Consider the following 15,758-nt stretch of genomic DNA (forward strand, 5'->3'; position numbering starts at 1 on the left):
ACATTATTGGCAGTCATATATCTGTACGTGTTGACCTTCTGGATTAGATTTTGGCTGCAGATGGCAAACCTTTCTACTGATACACATGCGTCTGCAAAAATCACAATTTTTCTTATAGAATCATAGCTCCGGGTCATATGGATATACCTGAGGAGGAGAGGACAGTGGGGGGTATGTGTGTGTGTGGGTATGTGGTTACTGCTGTTGAACACTCCTCCATACTCTTTGTTTTACATTTTAAACTGGATATCTTGCCAGAACTTTTACTCGTAAAATAGAGTACTATTTTGTCACTCTAGGTAATATGACAACTATTCAGGGGCAACAAGTATCTTCTGTTTATAATGGTGGAAGTTTTAAGAGCTTTCAAGCATTTCAGTGAACATGGATTCAGATACACCTTCCGGGGAGGAGGAGTGGCAGCCACAGGATGGTTTCATGGGGCTTGCTCTTGGAAGGTTGGTGGCCTCGGAAAACACTCTGCTCATTCTCCTCTTTCTACCTTGGGGTGCCTCTTTTTCCTTATTAAATTTACATTCTCCACTGCAGTCCACAACCTCCATTACTCTATTACTAAGTGTCAGAAAAGTGCTGCAGTAGAAGTTAGGCACTTAGGAATATAATCCTCAAGCACTCTTAGTGGCCTTGCCCCTACCCATGCTTACAAATAGGTTTACATGACTTCGTGTTTCTTACAAGGCTGCTTGCTAGGAATGCTCTACCTTTGGAGGAGCTCCTATACCAATACTTCTCCCTGCACCCACCTCAACGAGCACAGCTGGCAATGAATTCCTAAATAAATTTCTAATTATCAATAAAACACCCACATACATACACAAAAATCCCCATCTGAAAGTCATGGCTTATTTGCTTTCATTCTATATCCTTTGCAGTGGAAGGAAGGAGTAGCAATGGGGAGTGTTGGTCAGCCTCTGATCATCAGTATCATCCCTTTGGCCACTACAGTTTTATCAGAGATAGGCATGTAAGCTCATGAGGTCATGATATTTGAGAAGATGCGCTGGTAACCAAAAGAGCTTATAGAAGCTTCCTTTCACCTCTTTCCTTCTCCCTTCTATATGTAGACAAGGGGATGCGTTTATGTGCTAAGTTGCTTCAGTCACGTCCAACTCTATGCAACCTTATGGACTGTAGCCTGCCAGGCTCCTCTGTCCAGGGGATTCTCCAGGCTAGAATACTGGAGTCAGTTGCCATGCCCTCTTCCAGGGGAATCTTCAAAACCCAGGGATCAAACCCATGTCTCTTAAGTGTCCTGCATTGGCATGTGAGTTCTTTACCACTAGCACCACCTGAGAAGCCCAGACAAAAGGATATGTAGCCCTAATTAAGACCCAACAGCATCCTATGACTGTGAGAACAGCCAGTCTCCCTCAGAGAAAGAAAGAAAACTGAGCAGAGAAATGAAAAGGACCTGTGTCCTGGATGAGATGAATGAGTTGTTGAATCAAAGCAACCCCAAAGTCTACCCCACCTTAAATACTCAGTTCACACTGGGGGTTTGAGGTGGGATTTTCTATTACTTCAGCCCAGACACGCCCTAACCAGTATGTCGCATGTTCAGTGCAAAGTTGTTACTCTTTCTAAAGGCAGAGAAGCATGGGTAAGCATGGCAAAGACTTGTCTTAAGAAGTGAGGAGAGAAAAAAGAAAAAGCAAGGAGATCAAACCAGTCAATCCTAAAGGAATCTACCCTGAATATTCACTGGAAGAACAGATGCTCAAGCTGAAGCTCCAATACTTTGGCCACTTGATGTGAAGAGCCAACTCATTGGAAATGACCCTGATGCTGGGAAAGATTGAAGGCCTGAGGAGAAGGGGACGACAGAGGACGAGATGGTTGGATGGCATCCCTGACTCAATGGACACGAGTTTGAGCAAACTCCAGGAGATAGTAAAGGACAGGGAAGCCTGGCATGTTGCAGTCCACGAGTTCGCAAAGAGTTGGAGACAACTGAGTGACTGAACAGCAATAAAAAAACAAAAGTACAATTTCCATATGATTTCAAATGGAAAAGGCTTTCTTAGTTACAGTAGTCACCAGAAAATCAAAGTACAACTGTGACTCTGCAAATCCTCCAGAGCCACAGGCTGAGCCCATGAAAACAAATGCAATGAGGAGAAATCAGGAAATCAGGTCATTTACCTGCAAACAGTGCGATATTGGCATGTTTGGCATCGTAAGGGCATCTGGCCATTCCACTAAATTCATCACCCACAGGCTCCAAAGTATCCATCTAAATGAAATAATAGGACTAAATTAGAAACAACAACTGACAGTAATAACAGCAACTAATATTTACAAAGCACTTACTTTTTTGAGCAATTTTTATGCCTGGTGCAAATAATACTCAAATACTCTCTAAGGTTAGGTCTTTTAGTTTCAGATGGGGAAGCTGATGTTGAGAGAGATTAAGTCACTTGACCAAGATTCTGTAGCTAGGAGAGTCAGAAGAATCAGTCATGTCTGCTTGACTCAGAACCATGACAATAAAGAGATTCCCATATCCTCCTGTAATGCTAGAGAAATAAGCATCTTTCTCCTTGGAAAAGGGATTTCTGAGGTATTCACCAGGAAAACATATTCCCCTGTCCCCTAGAATTATCTGCTAAGTCATGAACTCTACAGAGAATGACCTCAATTTTGGTTTTGTTTTGCCAGAGGAGTCTTGCCTTTGTGGGTTAAGTTCTAGGAGAAGACTCTGGAATTCTTTCTCAGGTTACCTGCTAAATAGTATGGCATCAGCAAGCATGAACAAAAACACAGGTGCAAGCAGAGCTCAGGTGGCCTTTGCACCTACTTCAGAAACATGTCTGACCCTCAGATTGTGGAGATGAGAAAGAGAGGCCCAGAAGCTGAGAGGCTCCCATGGGCCCCGGATATGAGCAGTGTGGTTGCCACTTGACTCCCATCTCCTTGTGCCCAGCCCAGGCTTGTTCCTGTATGCTAGAGGTTATTACTAGCCTGCCTGTTTGGTCATCTGAGTATGTTCAGAAAAAGAAAAAGGAAAACTAATTCTCTTTTAAAAAGGCAGATTGCTTATGAAAACTTGGATTTCTTTTGTCTTTTGAACATGTGGGTAAGTCAATTCAGGCCCTTCTTAGCCAAGTGGCAGGAAGGTACAGTTGAATAACGGCCACCCCTGCCATTTTCTTCAGATCGGCATATAGTCTCTAGCACCAAGACCCCTTTACCCATAGATTGTACTGACATCCTGCTTGCTTCACTCTTACAAGTTACCTACCTGGCTCATAGGCATTTGCAGGTGAGGTAAAGCCTTACTAGCTGTTCAACAAATTAATTTCCCTTTCCTCCATATCACACTAAACTACATTTCCCATCCTCCCTTGCAGTCAGGCACGATCACATGACTGAGCTCTGGCCAGTGGGGTGTGAGTATTAGGCTCTGCCCCGCCTCTAGGTCTTGCCCCTGAAAACCTCCCCAGATCCTCCACTCTTGCTCTCTGTCCACATTCTTCCCTTCTCTTTCCATCTTCTTCACTGGATCCCCAGTGGAGAATTGCAAGATCCTAAGAGATTGCAGGAGATGGCAGACATATAAGCAGGATGGAGCTGGCTTTCTGAATAACCTCTCAGAATAGAAACTCTCTGACTGACCCACACTTGACTGTGATGTGAGCAAGTAATGAACCTCTGTTGATCAGCCAACTGTCAGTGCTTGGCCCATCTAGACCAATAATTCAGGGGTTCCTCCCACCCTCCCTTTTTGACACCATGAGAACTTCCTAGCATTTAAATCTCAGCATCACAGAGACCAAACAGTGATATCTTCCACAGTACTAATGTTCTGACTCCTCTGTATTTCAGTCTTCTTTATGGTTTTAGGGTATTTTGTTTATCATCTGGCAGTGGCATGGTTTGACTCCATATATGAAAATGGAAAGAAGACAAACCCAAGACAGCACTGAGGAGGGATCTGTAAAGTGCTCTTTAGCACTAAAATCGAAGTGCCTTAAATCAAGGTGCCTGGAGTTGCTGCCCAGGAGGAAAGTGTGAGATCCTTACTGAGCAGTCGCTAGTATAGTCCAATCATTTGTGCTCTTTGCCCTCAACCCACAGAAACTTTTCAAGGATAGGACAGGCCTTTTCTATGTGCAACCACTTTGGGATCTCCCACATCAAAGCCATAATGCTTGTTTAAACTGTGGCTGAGAATCACATGAAGCAGTTGTGTTAAAAATACATTTTTAGGAGAAAGATGTTCAAGTTAGACACCCTTTAAAGCAAATGTACTCTTCCCCGGCACATTTTTATGAAAGTCTTTTCCTAATATTTTATCCCAACAAGAGCTTCTTATTGAACTGCGACAGACTTTGCAGTCTGTGACAAGGATTCAGAGCGATACCCGCTATACATATATATATATGTGTGTGTGTGTGTGTGTGTGTGTGTGTGTATATATATATATATATATATATTTCGTTTGCAACAGAAATGCCGTTATCCCAAGCAGTTGCAGGCTGTAATCCTGCCCCTGGGGAAACAATAATATATGAGGGGGATATATTTTTTTAAATGTACCTACTTCTAAAAAAGTGGCCACAGCTATAGCTAGTCACGGGCGGGAAGCAATGAGGAATTAATGTATTGGTTTGTGAACTTGGAAAGGTCCAGACACAAGACAATGCCATGGTGAAATCCTCTTTCCCTGAAGTAAGAACTAATCCTTGTAGCAATCATCGAATCTCAGACTTAACAACAGCCCCTGGGAAATTAAATCACCGTGGGGTAGAGATAATTATACTAAGAACCAGCCTGACTTGTGCAGAAGTTCAAGAGGTTTAGAAAACAGGAGGGAAAAGGTATGGAGTGTAGTTGTAGATTTATAATGGACAGTCTTCAGAATTCTTCCCTGGATAATCTTATTTGGGGCTCTAATCTCTCTAATATATTCAGCTTACTTCTGTTATAAAACTTGTGGAAGTCAGGGCATGATGCAGAAGCAGAGACCAAAATTTTGTCACCTTCCTGCTTCAAAGTTTCACTTGATGCTTCTGAACTCTGTGATTTGGGTCTTTCAGTGGAAGACTGGCTATTGTTTTTGCTTTGACCCTTTGGTCCTGATCTAGTGATTAAAAAGCACTTATGAGACAGACTGTCCATTTTCTCTGAACCCAAATACATTATGTCCCATGTCCTCGGGAAAGTCCCAGTCTGCCCAGAGATTCTAAAAACACTTTTCTGAGCAATGCCAAGAGTTCTCACTGCCATTCTCTGTGCTAGGTATATCCTGTCTGTTGTTCCTGAGAGGCCCTGGGCTCCTGGAACATGTCTCAGCAGGTGTGGCTAGAACAAGGGGGAGGTGAAGGCACCTCTTAGAGGTGGAGCACCCTGGGGAATGGAACACGTGCGGGAAGAAGGAGCTGGATCCCTTGCAGGCTGGGTAACACAGTGCCAAGGAAACCTGTAATTTGTCATAGGAGATAGGTCTCCAGCTAGGGAATTCGTTTGGATTTGTTCAAAGCATTCATCTTAATGAGTCCTAAACAATGACACACAGGGATGGAATATTAAGTGGCAGAATTAAAGTCAGAGCTCCAGTATACCGTTACTGGCTGAATGTTTGACTTGATGGGCTGCCTCTTACCACCTGAATTAGCTCCTGTCATTATGTGAAATTTTAATATCTAGTGATAGTATTTTTTTGCATTGTTGTTGTTCAGTCATTAAGTCATGTCCAACTTTGTGACCCCATGGACTGCAGAATACTAGGCTTCCCTGTCTTTCACCATCTCCTGGAGTTTGCCCAAACTCATGTTTATTGAGTCAGTGATGCCATCCAACCATCTCATCCTCTGCTTCCCTGGTGGCTCAGATGGTAAAGAATCTGCTTGCAAAGCAGGAGACCCAGGTTCGATCCCTGGGTTGGGAAGATCTGCTGGAGAAGGGAATGGCTGCCTACTCCAGTATTCTTGCCTGGAGAATTCCATGGACAGAGGAGCCTGGTGGGCTACAGTCCATGAAGTTGCAAAGAGTCAGACACAACTGAGTGACTAACACTTTGACATTTTTGGCATTAGTTTAGACTTATAAAAATACCACATTGAAAATATCATGGATCTTGATTACTAAATTAAAAAAAAATCATTTACTTATTTATTGGCTCTGGTGGGTCCTAGCTGCTGGAAGTGGGCTTTCTCTATTTACTAAGAGCCAGGGGGAGGGGGCAGTCTCTAGTTGCAGTGTGCACGTCTCCCTGCAGTGGCCTCTCTTGTTGCGGCTCACGGCCTCAGTAGTTGTGGTACATGGTTGCTCCATAGCGTGTGGGATCTTCCTGCACCAGGGATTCAGCCCATGTCTCTTGCGTTGCAAGGCAGATTGCTCACCACTGACGCCCGGGAAGCCCCATTACGGAATTGTTTTTGGTGCGCCCTCGCATGTTGCGCCTGATCGGAGTGCCTCCCTTGCCTCACTCTAATGCTGGCCTTGCTGGTGCCCATTTCCAGACATACGTGGAAGATGAGCATGAGGGTAAAATAGATTCTCCCTCTCTCTTGCTAAGGCAAAGTCTTTTAAGACTGTCCAACCCAGGCTGGTGAGCCCTCTGGTCCTGACAGCAGCCCATCATTTCTTTTCTCATCCCTAAGGTTTTACTTTATGCTGGTGAACCCAAATCTAGACATCCCCGTGTCTCTCCCTAAATCAAGGCTGAGCCGTCCATCTTTTTGTTAGAGATCTCTATTCATGTCCGGTAGGCATTGCCATCCGTGGTGCCAGGCACACTCAGCATATGCAAAATGGAACCCCCCACGATCTCACCACCCCACCGCTCTTCTGTCCTCCCTGTCCACATTGATGGCCGCCCCAGCCACCCAACCAGGAGATGGTCTCACAGTAGTTCTTAACTCCTCTCTCTCTTTATCCTGTGCTTCTTATTAATTAGTAAATCCTCCTTTTGTTTTTTTTTAAATAGGAGGATAATTGCCTTACAGTGCTGTGTTGGTTTCTACCGCACAACAACAACATAAATCCTCCTGGTTTTGGTCACTTCAGTATTTCCTGAATCTCTTCTCTTCCCTTCATCCCTGGGGCCACCTACCTCTGCAGACTCTTGTTGATTGTCACTTGTCACTTCACGGCCCAACACTTTGGCACCAAATGAAGTTTCTCAAGCTCAGTAGATGGTTTCTTACTCCATGCCTTTGTTCATGCCGTTCCCCTACCTGGAATGCCCCGCTCCCTTCATTGGGTTACTTCTTTAAGACTGAGGTTAGGCATTATCTCATTCACTGTTTACCCAACAAAAAATGAACTGAACACCGTTTGGAGACACTATGTCAGGTTCTGGGCAATCACAGATGCTCGGGTTTCTCTTGGGCTGGGGTATTCATGTTCCATGTGTCCCGACAACAGGAGGGAGTACTCAAAGAGAGGGGTTGTCCACCTCCTTCTGGAAGCTTTCCCTGACTCCTCATCTCGGGCTGAAGTAAGCACTTTTCTGCGATGCTTCCATCATGCTCTGTATTATGCCACCATGGCAGCAAACCCATGGATTGAAGTTTTCTTCTCCCTGTCTGGCTTCACTAAGAATGGACGCCTCATATCTATCTTTACAGTGTCAATTCCTAGTCATGGGAGGAACTCAGCACGTCTTTGCTGAACAAGAGACTATTGCAGGAAGAGGGACAAGCAAAGGTAAAGATGTGGGGTCAAGACCTCAGGTCATTTTTACCTCCACTCCTGCAGTGACACCATTAGCAGATGAACTAACTTGATTTATTAATGCTGCAAGGGTTAATCTTTTTCCCCTTTGTATGAAGGCCAAGATAAGTCAGACCATGGTCAAGTCAGCTGAGTTCTGAATGGAATTAAATTCCTGTGTTCTTGAAAATCTTACCTAGAGGAATGTCTACAGTTTCCAATGGCATGCTTTTGAGATCCCTTTTAAAATAGAAATCGTTCACAGTATAAGTGTGCTTTTGTGCTCAGAGAGGAGATGGTGGGGTGGGAGGGAAGAGGAGAAAGGGAGAGAGAGGAAATCCACATGGTCTGTGGGGTACACAGGCTGACATTCTGAACAATAGAGAATAGGGTCTTAACAGAAACGTACTTTGCCGGGTCGGCTCTTTAAAGCCACGTCAGTCAATCCTGAACAAACAGGAAGCTTAGAAGCCTGCTCAGGATCAGTCATGTGGAGCACTACATTAAGCGGAACAAGCAAGAGGAACCCAGGTGGTGTTGAATTAACCCTCTTAGGTGACTGCAGGCACAATCGCAGTAAATTATGAAATACCTCCAGGCTGTGTGGTTCCAACAGACAGAACAACATTTACCTTATAGTTTCTGCAGGAAGGGTTGAAGGCATTAGTTCCACAGACGAACAAAGTATCATCATTTTTCTTCAGCAGAACTTTAATAAAGTTGTGACACTCATCCTGAAAAACAGTTCAAACTTGTGGGTGTCCAGTTCAGGGTAGAAACCCATTCAACCGTGGGCCATGATGTGCTGAGAGCAAGGTGAAAATGCAGGTGGCCGGGGTGTTCTCCTGGGAAAAGTCCCGGTGTTTTTACCCCCAAGGTGATGCTGATAGTAACAACTGCTTTTCAACAGTAAATAAGAACAGGAGGTGTGTGTTTGTGCCACCAAAGGAAGGCAAGCCAGGACATAGAAGCATCCCGTCACATTAATTTTAATGCCAGAGGCTCCAGAGTCCCTTGATGCACGAGGTCCCCCGCTGGAGTGTGTTTTATGCTGCTCTGTGGCCGGAGGCGCAGACCCCTTGGGTCTGCGGCAGCCTTTCTGGACTTTGCTGCAGACTTTCTGAGGGCTGTGGACCACGAGGCAGGCTCCCAACAAGTGTGCTCAGAAGACTCAGCACAAGCCAGTTTGGGGTCCAAAGTCCCTGGTGCCCCCTAAATAGTTCATGATGCAGCCCTAGCAGCTGTCATACTGTTTCATCACATTAAAAGCAAACTGTTTTTTGCAAATTAAAGCCTTCAATAAGTTGATGGAAGAAGCAATTACTGGGGGAAAAGGGACTAGCGTGAGCCATTCCACATCACGGTCTGCGGCTGGAGATAACAGTCAAGAACTTAACCCAAAGTGGCAGCTGCAGAAGAAATGAAAATTGCCTACCTTATGTTTTCCCTTCATTCTGCATGTGTCTACATCAGCCTGTCTAGATTTCCATGTCAGTTTCTGCAGGGATCAAGAAAGAAATCAATTAGAGCCCAGAGGTTGTTGCATTTGATTTTAGAAATAAGAGTTCCCTGGGGGAGACTAGAAGCTAAACATATATTTATTAAAAGCTTTCCACACCCTTTCTCCATGATTAATTCACCATAACAACAAAAGATTAGAAATGGAAATGTTCATTTAATTTTGAACCCCTATCTATTCATTAGACTACAAAACGATCTTCTCTTTGAGAAAAAGATGAAGGAGAAAGGAAAGAAGAATAAACAACAGTGTGGAAATTTCACATAAAATATCCACATTAACTTGCTAAATTATGCTCATTTTGATAAAATACATGTCCTTGCCCTTTCCTTTCACTTGATAAATCAGTTTCCATAAAGCAGGCCTTTTCCTTAAAATATGGAAGTCATTTTCTTAAACATAAAGGGGACATTCACTTTAGGTGGACAAAGATTTAATTCAGGTTATACTCCTTCACATAAATTCATGTGTTGAAGGGATCATCTACCTCTGGGGCAGACTTTATTAACTTAAAATACCTCCATGTGGAGTTATAAGAAAGCATAGGTTATATTTTATATCTGCCTGAAATGGATAATGATCAAATTCCTGAACCACAACAGTTGAGTCAAACGTAATATTGCAAGATATGGAAACAGTGAAACACTTGTGGGACAAAAGTTTACGTATGGAAACTGATCTTTTCCTGGACAAACATCCAATATTTTATCCAAAGAATTTAGGAATTACCTAAAATTCCAGTGTGTTTATGTGCATGTAATTGATGAATAAAATATGAAGTACACAACCATTTCATATTAAGCCGTAACTCATCCCCAAATTAGAATTTCATAAAATGTTCCCAATTATTCTAAGCCATGTCATCTCAATCAATGCATTTACAATACATATTCTCTCCAAGACCCATCCTAAGATCTTCATTTCTGAAAGAATGTTTTAAAACTACTTACTTTGCTACAATAAATTTCTTCTGTGTGTGAGGTGTCTATATCAACAGTATAAATATGGTCCCTATAAACAAAGAATTAAGAGAATGTTAGATGCAAGAGTCAAGCCAATGCATTTTCTCCTGAATGAGTCCATGTCTCATTCAAGGCAGATAAATCCACATCCATGTTATTAAAAACAAGATCCGAGGGCAAGAAGAAGGGGAGGGTTCAGCTTCTAAGAGATGCTTCAGGAACACATTCAGCACCTTCAGAGAAATCATGGCATCTTGCCACCTTTTATGAAAACTTTCCAGTAGTCTCTTGCATCCAGTAACAATAACATCTGTATGTACGTACGTAGTTTAGGTGGGAGATGTCTGAAAGTTAAATAGGCTTCCAAACTAGCACACAGATGGGTTTGCATGGCCTTTCACTTGGTATTCAACATGCTACAGTTGTTCATCAAGAGAGCTAACAAAAAGCTAACGTCTATCTCCATCATTTTTTCAAAAACATATTTTCAGCTTTACCTTTGATGATTTGATTGACAAGACGCAAGACGATAAAGGTAAAATTATTTCCAGAAGCCACTCTTTTTCACACAGTGATGGTCAATTAAGGTTAAGGTGTACTTGAGCTAAAGTTTACATTTCTTGCTTCTGTTCACCTTCCTGTTTTGCTGAGAACTTGGTTGTCTTTACGATTTGCTGCCAATCTCCCCTTGGAAGGGGAGAAACAGAATGAGCAGCTCAGGTGTGGGGCTATATTTAAACATCCCCTTCTGTGTGAGCTGAGTACAAGGGCGTTTTTGTCTGGAATTCAGAAGAAAGAAAAGAAAAGCGCTACATTCAACTGAGGAGATGGGGGGCTAGTGAGGGAAAGCAAAACAGCTCGTTTTCCCTTGAAATAACATTGACTTTTTCTAAAATGCAGGAAGTCCTGGGGCTGGAAAATTACCCACAGCTTTAAAGCAAGACCTCAAGGCTCCCATGCAGACATTCAGGGCCCTTCATTACTTAAAAGAAAGGGAAAGGGGAGAAGGGAAGAAAGAAAAGAGAAAGAAAAGAGAAAGAAAAAAGTGAATTCTGCTGTCAGGATTCACTTCCATTTTTCCCCCCAGTTCTTTGGAAATCTGTTTGCTACTACTTTTAGGGAAAGAACAACAGTGAAAAACAGAAATAAAAACAGGCTTTCTCCTATGAAAGTAAAAGGAGGGGGTAAGGCAGTTGGCCTATAAAATTCCCTTGCCCTTGTGAGTGTGTGTGAGTGTGTATGTGTGTGTAAGAGTGGTGAGGGAGAGAGAGAGGAGCCTGTTTTGTAAATTGCTGAATTGGAAAGTTCTTCAGACTCCAGTAGGGTGCCAGAACTGCTCTGCCCTTTAATTCCGAGGCAGTTTTATGGCATTCCTTTATTGCTTGTTTGACTTTATTGGCGGTGCTGTGGGTCAGGTTCATTATTGGAGTGGAATTGCCTATTACTTTGGTATCAGCTTTGAGATGACTCTAGATTTTTTCTGGCCCTGCCTCTCCTTAAAACTTTAAGTAGGAGCTGAACATATGAACTGTAAATTAACATCTGATTAATATGCACTGGCAATTCCTCAGAAAGCTCTTGATTGCCACCGCCCCCCCCGCCACCCCTTTGGCATGGCCTGTTTATGTTAATTAGCAGTTCAAAGATTAAACAACAAAAAAAGAATTTACAAAATGGATAATAATAAAGCAGAACTGAAAAGGGGCGTTGCTCATCAAGCTTCACTCAGTCCCTGGGTTCTGGCTGGGGACATGGCTTCTGATAGCTGACACCCATTGTCTAGAAGAACTGGGGAGCCTTTTAAAAATAAAAATTCTATGAATGAAATCTCCTTTGGACAGTGGCAATATTTTTCAGTCTCCAAGAGATCACAGTGCCCAACACACAGAACGATGCATTATGCTAAACCACATATCAAGGGTCAGGGGGTTTTCCCCAGCACCGTGTGTGCATCCCGGGTTTGTACGCTGCTCTTACTGAACTCAGTTACTTGAACACAAACTGACTCAATCCTAGGACTTCCTCTTCCCCTCTCCAGTGAGCACCACTGAACTATGTTGGCATGACTTGAGTCTGGGGAAGGATTTCACTTTAAATCATGTTAGTGGCTGCCTGGGAACGTGGATCTCTTGGGGCTCTGTTGGGATATGTGAAATTTAAGAGAGAGGAGAGACCCTAAATATGCAAACCACAGAAATCATTTAGGAATTTTTCCAGGGGTGCGTACTCCAGGGAAGTGACTGCACAAAGTGAAAACCAACATGTCAATACTAGCTGTTACAGATTTGACTTTTAACCAAGGTCAAGATTTGACCTTTAACCAAAGATGAGTCTGTCTTATAGTGTTACAAAAGTGAATGTGTTTCTCCTTTGTTTCCTTCTTTCCTTTCTTCTTTTCTTGGGGTCAGGAGTTAGGATGAAACAGTCTTGGTTTTAACAAAGTGTTAATATTGGTCACTTTAAAGTCTGCACAGCACCTTGTTCCTAACTCTGGTGCCCCTTGGACTGTTTCACAGCCAAGTTAAAGTCATCAGGTCGTTGGTTATGTTTCTTTTCCCCTAAAGACTGGCTTGCAAAGTGAAAAATTCATAGAAGATTCTTGAGTCAGCCTATTTCTCACAGATATAATGTTTAATCATTTGTTTTGAACAGCCTTTAGCTAACTGGGTACAAATGTAATCTTCCATCCCTGTTACATTTAGGAAACTGAAAATGGTATTTAAGAGGGAGCTAATACTTTCCAGTGGTCATGTATGGATGTGAGAGTTGGACTGTGAAGAAGGCTGAGTGCCGAAAAATTGATGCTTTTGAACTGTGGTGTTGGAGAAGACTCTTGAGAGTCCCTTGGACTGCAAGGAGATCCAAGCAGTCCATCCTAAAGGAGATCAGTCCTGGTGTTCATTGGAAGGACTGATGCTGAAGCTGAAACTCCAATACTTTGGCCACTGCATGCGAAGAGTTGACTCATTGGAAAAGACCCTGATGTTGGGAGGAATTGGGGGCAGGAGGAGAAGGGGATGACAGAGGATGAGATGGCTGGATGGCATCACCAACTCAATGGACATGAGTTTGGGTGAATTCCGGGAGTTGGTGATGGACAGGGAGGCCTGGTGTGCTGCAATTCATGGGGTCGCAAAGAGTCAGACATGACTGAGTGACTGAACTGAACTGAACTGAATACTCTCCCAGAGAGGTGGCTACTGGGGACTCATTGGAATGTTTTTAATGAATACCCACAGTGGCTACTGTTCTTGGGGAAAAGCTATTAGAAGGTTATTACCAGGACAAGTAGGCCTTCCATGGCTCAGTAGGCTGCAGAGCACAGACAGTAGTGGCCTAGACTCTAGAGAAAGACTATTCCAGTTCAAATCCTGCCCGTGTCGTTCTGACCCAGTCATTCCACCTTTGTGCACTTTGGTTTCTTCCTGGTATACATGGGGATGAAAACAGCTCTAGCTCAAAGGGTTTTTTTTTTTTTTTGCCCCAGGATTGAATGAATTAACATTTATAAAGAACTTACAACTATATTTTCAATTTATATAGCACATACAATAAGTATGTACTCAGTGTCTGTGAAGTAGAATTTTTAGAAAGTGCTTTGGCATTGTTCCCTGTGACCAAAATGTAGGGTACTCATAGGATATTTTAATCTAGCCAGTGTTTTTTAACTTTACATTGTATAGCTTGTATTTTCAGAACATCTAAGTGCTTTGAAGGAACCAGCACTGTTATTATTTACTTTACTTGTGTTCACAGCCAGACAGGTACTACAAACATAATCTCTATTTCTCCTTCCCAGTGTAAAATGATCAGTCTAGACCCAGGTTATACCACAGTGGACCCCCACAAGATAGTGCTCCTTGTTGCTGTTTATTTAGAAATATTTTGAATAAGCCACAACCCCTGTCCCCAATGGGGGATCATGTATTTTTAGAATCCCAGGGGACACCATTAAGAAATTCTACTCTAGTCTCTACTCTAGTCTCTTATTTAACAGAGGACACTGGACAGCCAGAGAAGTTGTGGTCCAGGTAAGTTAAGAGTAGAGTTGAAACAAAACCTAAATCCATATGATCCCTGTCTGGGTAGTAGTCTTACCAGGCCATTCATCCTTAAGACATGGTCTGTTTGAATAACATTTCCCCAGTGGATGAGTATTTTCTGAACTAGATCCCTATCAAAAACTTCTACTGGGTGGCTGCTGCCATTCTGCTAAAGTAATAATATATACTATATATTATCTGCAAAAATACAGGTTTAACATACACCCACCCACAGATACATTCAACTTAATTTGATACATGTTGACACATTCAACTTAATTTAGCAAGTATCAAGGAGAGAACACTTTATGCTATGCTTGAGTAAATATCTGTGTATACTGTATGTGTGTATATACATATATATGTATATACACAATGTTCAAGATAAACCATATGATTGAGTTTAAACTCCAAAATATGCAATTATTTCTATCCAAATCCACTTCATGAAGTTAAAAGGACACAGAAAGTCTTGAAAGAATGGTTGATTGACAAATGAAAGTAGCCTTTAAATGAAGTAACACTCTCTTTGGGAATGTCAGGATCTTTACTATGAGGCAGAGTGTGGACATTTAGGTATTAGGCCCGTTGGATGCTCCAAAGGCAAACACGGGGGAAAGGGGGCTCACCTGGCAGCAATGTAGAGGGTTCTGTTCATGATCACGATCATTTGGATGTCCAGCCTGTGCCTCTGCGTGGTGTTCCGTCCTGGCTTGTGGCCCACAAACACCGGATACTGTTTTGTATCTGTGAAAAGAGGACATGGGGCAAGAGAGGGAAGAGGAACTCAAGCCAAGAATTGACAGGGCCGGGGCGGGCGGAAGGGGGTGGCCGCAGAACAAAACCATATTGAAGTCCAACCATGCCACCATTTTCCATTTCCACGCAGGTCTGTTATTTTAGGAAATGTTGTGATAGAAAAGTGCTCTTTAAGGATAATTGAGTTACAGTTTCATTTCCTGATGCTAATAAGCCTGGGCTTAGATTTCCGAGTGTCAGTCTTTCTGACTTGTCCCTCTTTCTGGGGGGTTAAACTTGCCAGTGAACCCTTTACATGAAGGTGCTCTTTTCTTGCCCAGTTTTCTTTTCATCTTCTTTAGAGTGCTAAGCCTGAGGGGCAGTCTGCCAAAGATCTTGTCTCCGGACAAAACTATTTCAAAGCAGCCTTCCCATCAATCACCACAAAGGCAATGTGGTCTGGAGGCAAGAGCCCTCGTCCAGGAGCCAGAAGGAAAATACAGTCTCCACAGGCGTCCAGCTGGAATAATCTACTATTGAAGGCAGCTCCGCTAGGTCGGCTGGCATTCTAGGAACTGTGGGAAGTTCACTCTCAAGTTAAGCAATTGGCTAATCTCACAGAAATGGGGACTTTGACAGGACAGGGTCAAACTGAGTGTAGCCAGTCGGGTGATCTGGAATTTTCCCTGACCTGCAGAGTCAGTGAGTGTATTTCTCCTTTTCTGCAGTTCTCCTCAGTGGAGAATAGGCAATTTGTAATAATACCTGACCTTTGGAAATACCTACATCTCAAAAATCTCTCTGCCTTTAAACCTA

General features: G+C 42.9%; 1 protein-coding gene across 3 annotated transcripts in view; it reads right to left on the bottom strand.

Annotated features, from left to right (window-relative positions):
• Positions 1 to 15,758, bottom strand: part of SEMA6A (semaphorin 6A) — a 129,243-nt gene that overhangs the window by 45,923 nt on the left and 67,562 nt on the right. For all 3 annotated transcript variants that reach the window (XM_027546936.1, XM_027546937.1, XM_027546938.1), the window contains exons 3-7: positions 14,834 to 14,951; positions 10,150 to 10,210; positions 9,116 to 9,178; positions 8,313 to 8,414; positions 2,164 to 2,254 (exon numbers count right to left, since the gene is read on the bottom strand). In XM_027546936.1, coding sequence (XP_027402737.1) covers positions 2,164 to 2,254; positions 8,313 to 8,414; positions 9,116 to 9,178; positions 10,150 to 10,210; positions 14,834 to 14,951 — 435 coding nt within the window. The remainder of the gene's footprint in view (positions 1 to 2,163; positions 2,255 to 8,312; positions 8,415 to 9,115; positions 9,179 to 10,149; positions 10,211 to 14,833; positions 14,952 to 15,758) is intronic.

The sequence above is a fragment of the Bos indicus x Bos taurus genome, chromosome 7 (genome assembly GCF_003369695.1).
Source record: "Bos indicus x Bos taurus breed Angus x Brahman F1 hybrid chromosome 7, Bos_hybrid_MaternalHap_v2.0, whole genome shotgun sequence".
Lineage (NCBI taxonomy): Eukaryota > Metazoa > Chordata > Mammalia > Artiodactyla > Bovidae > Bos > Bos indicus x Bos taurus.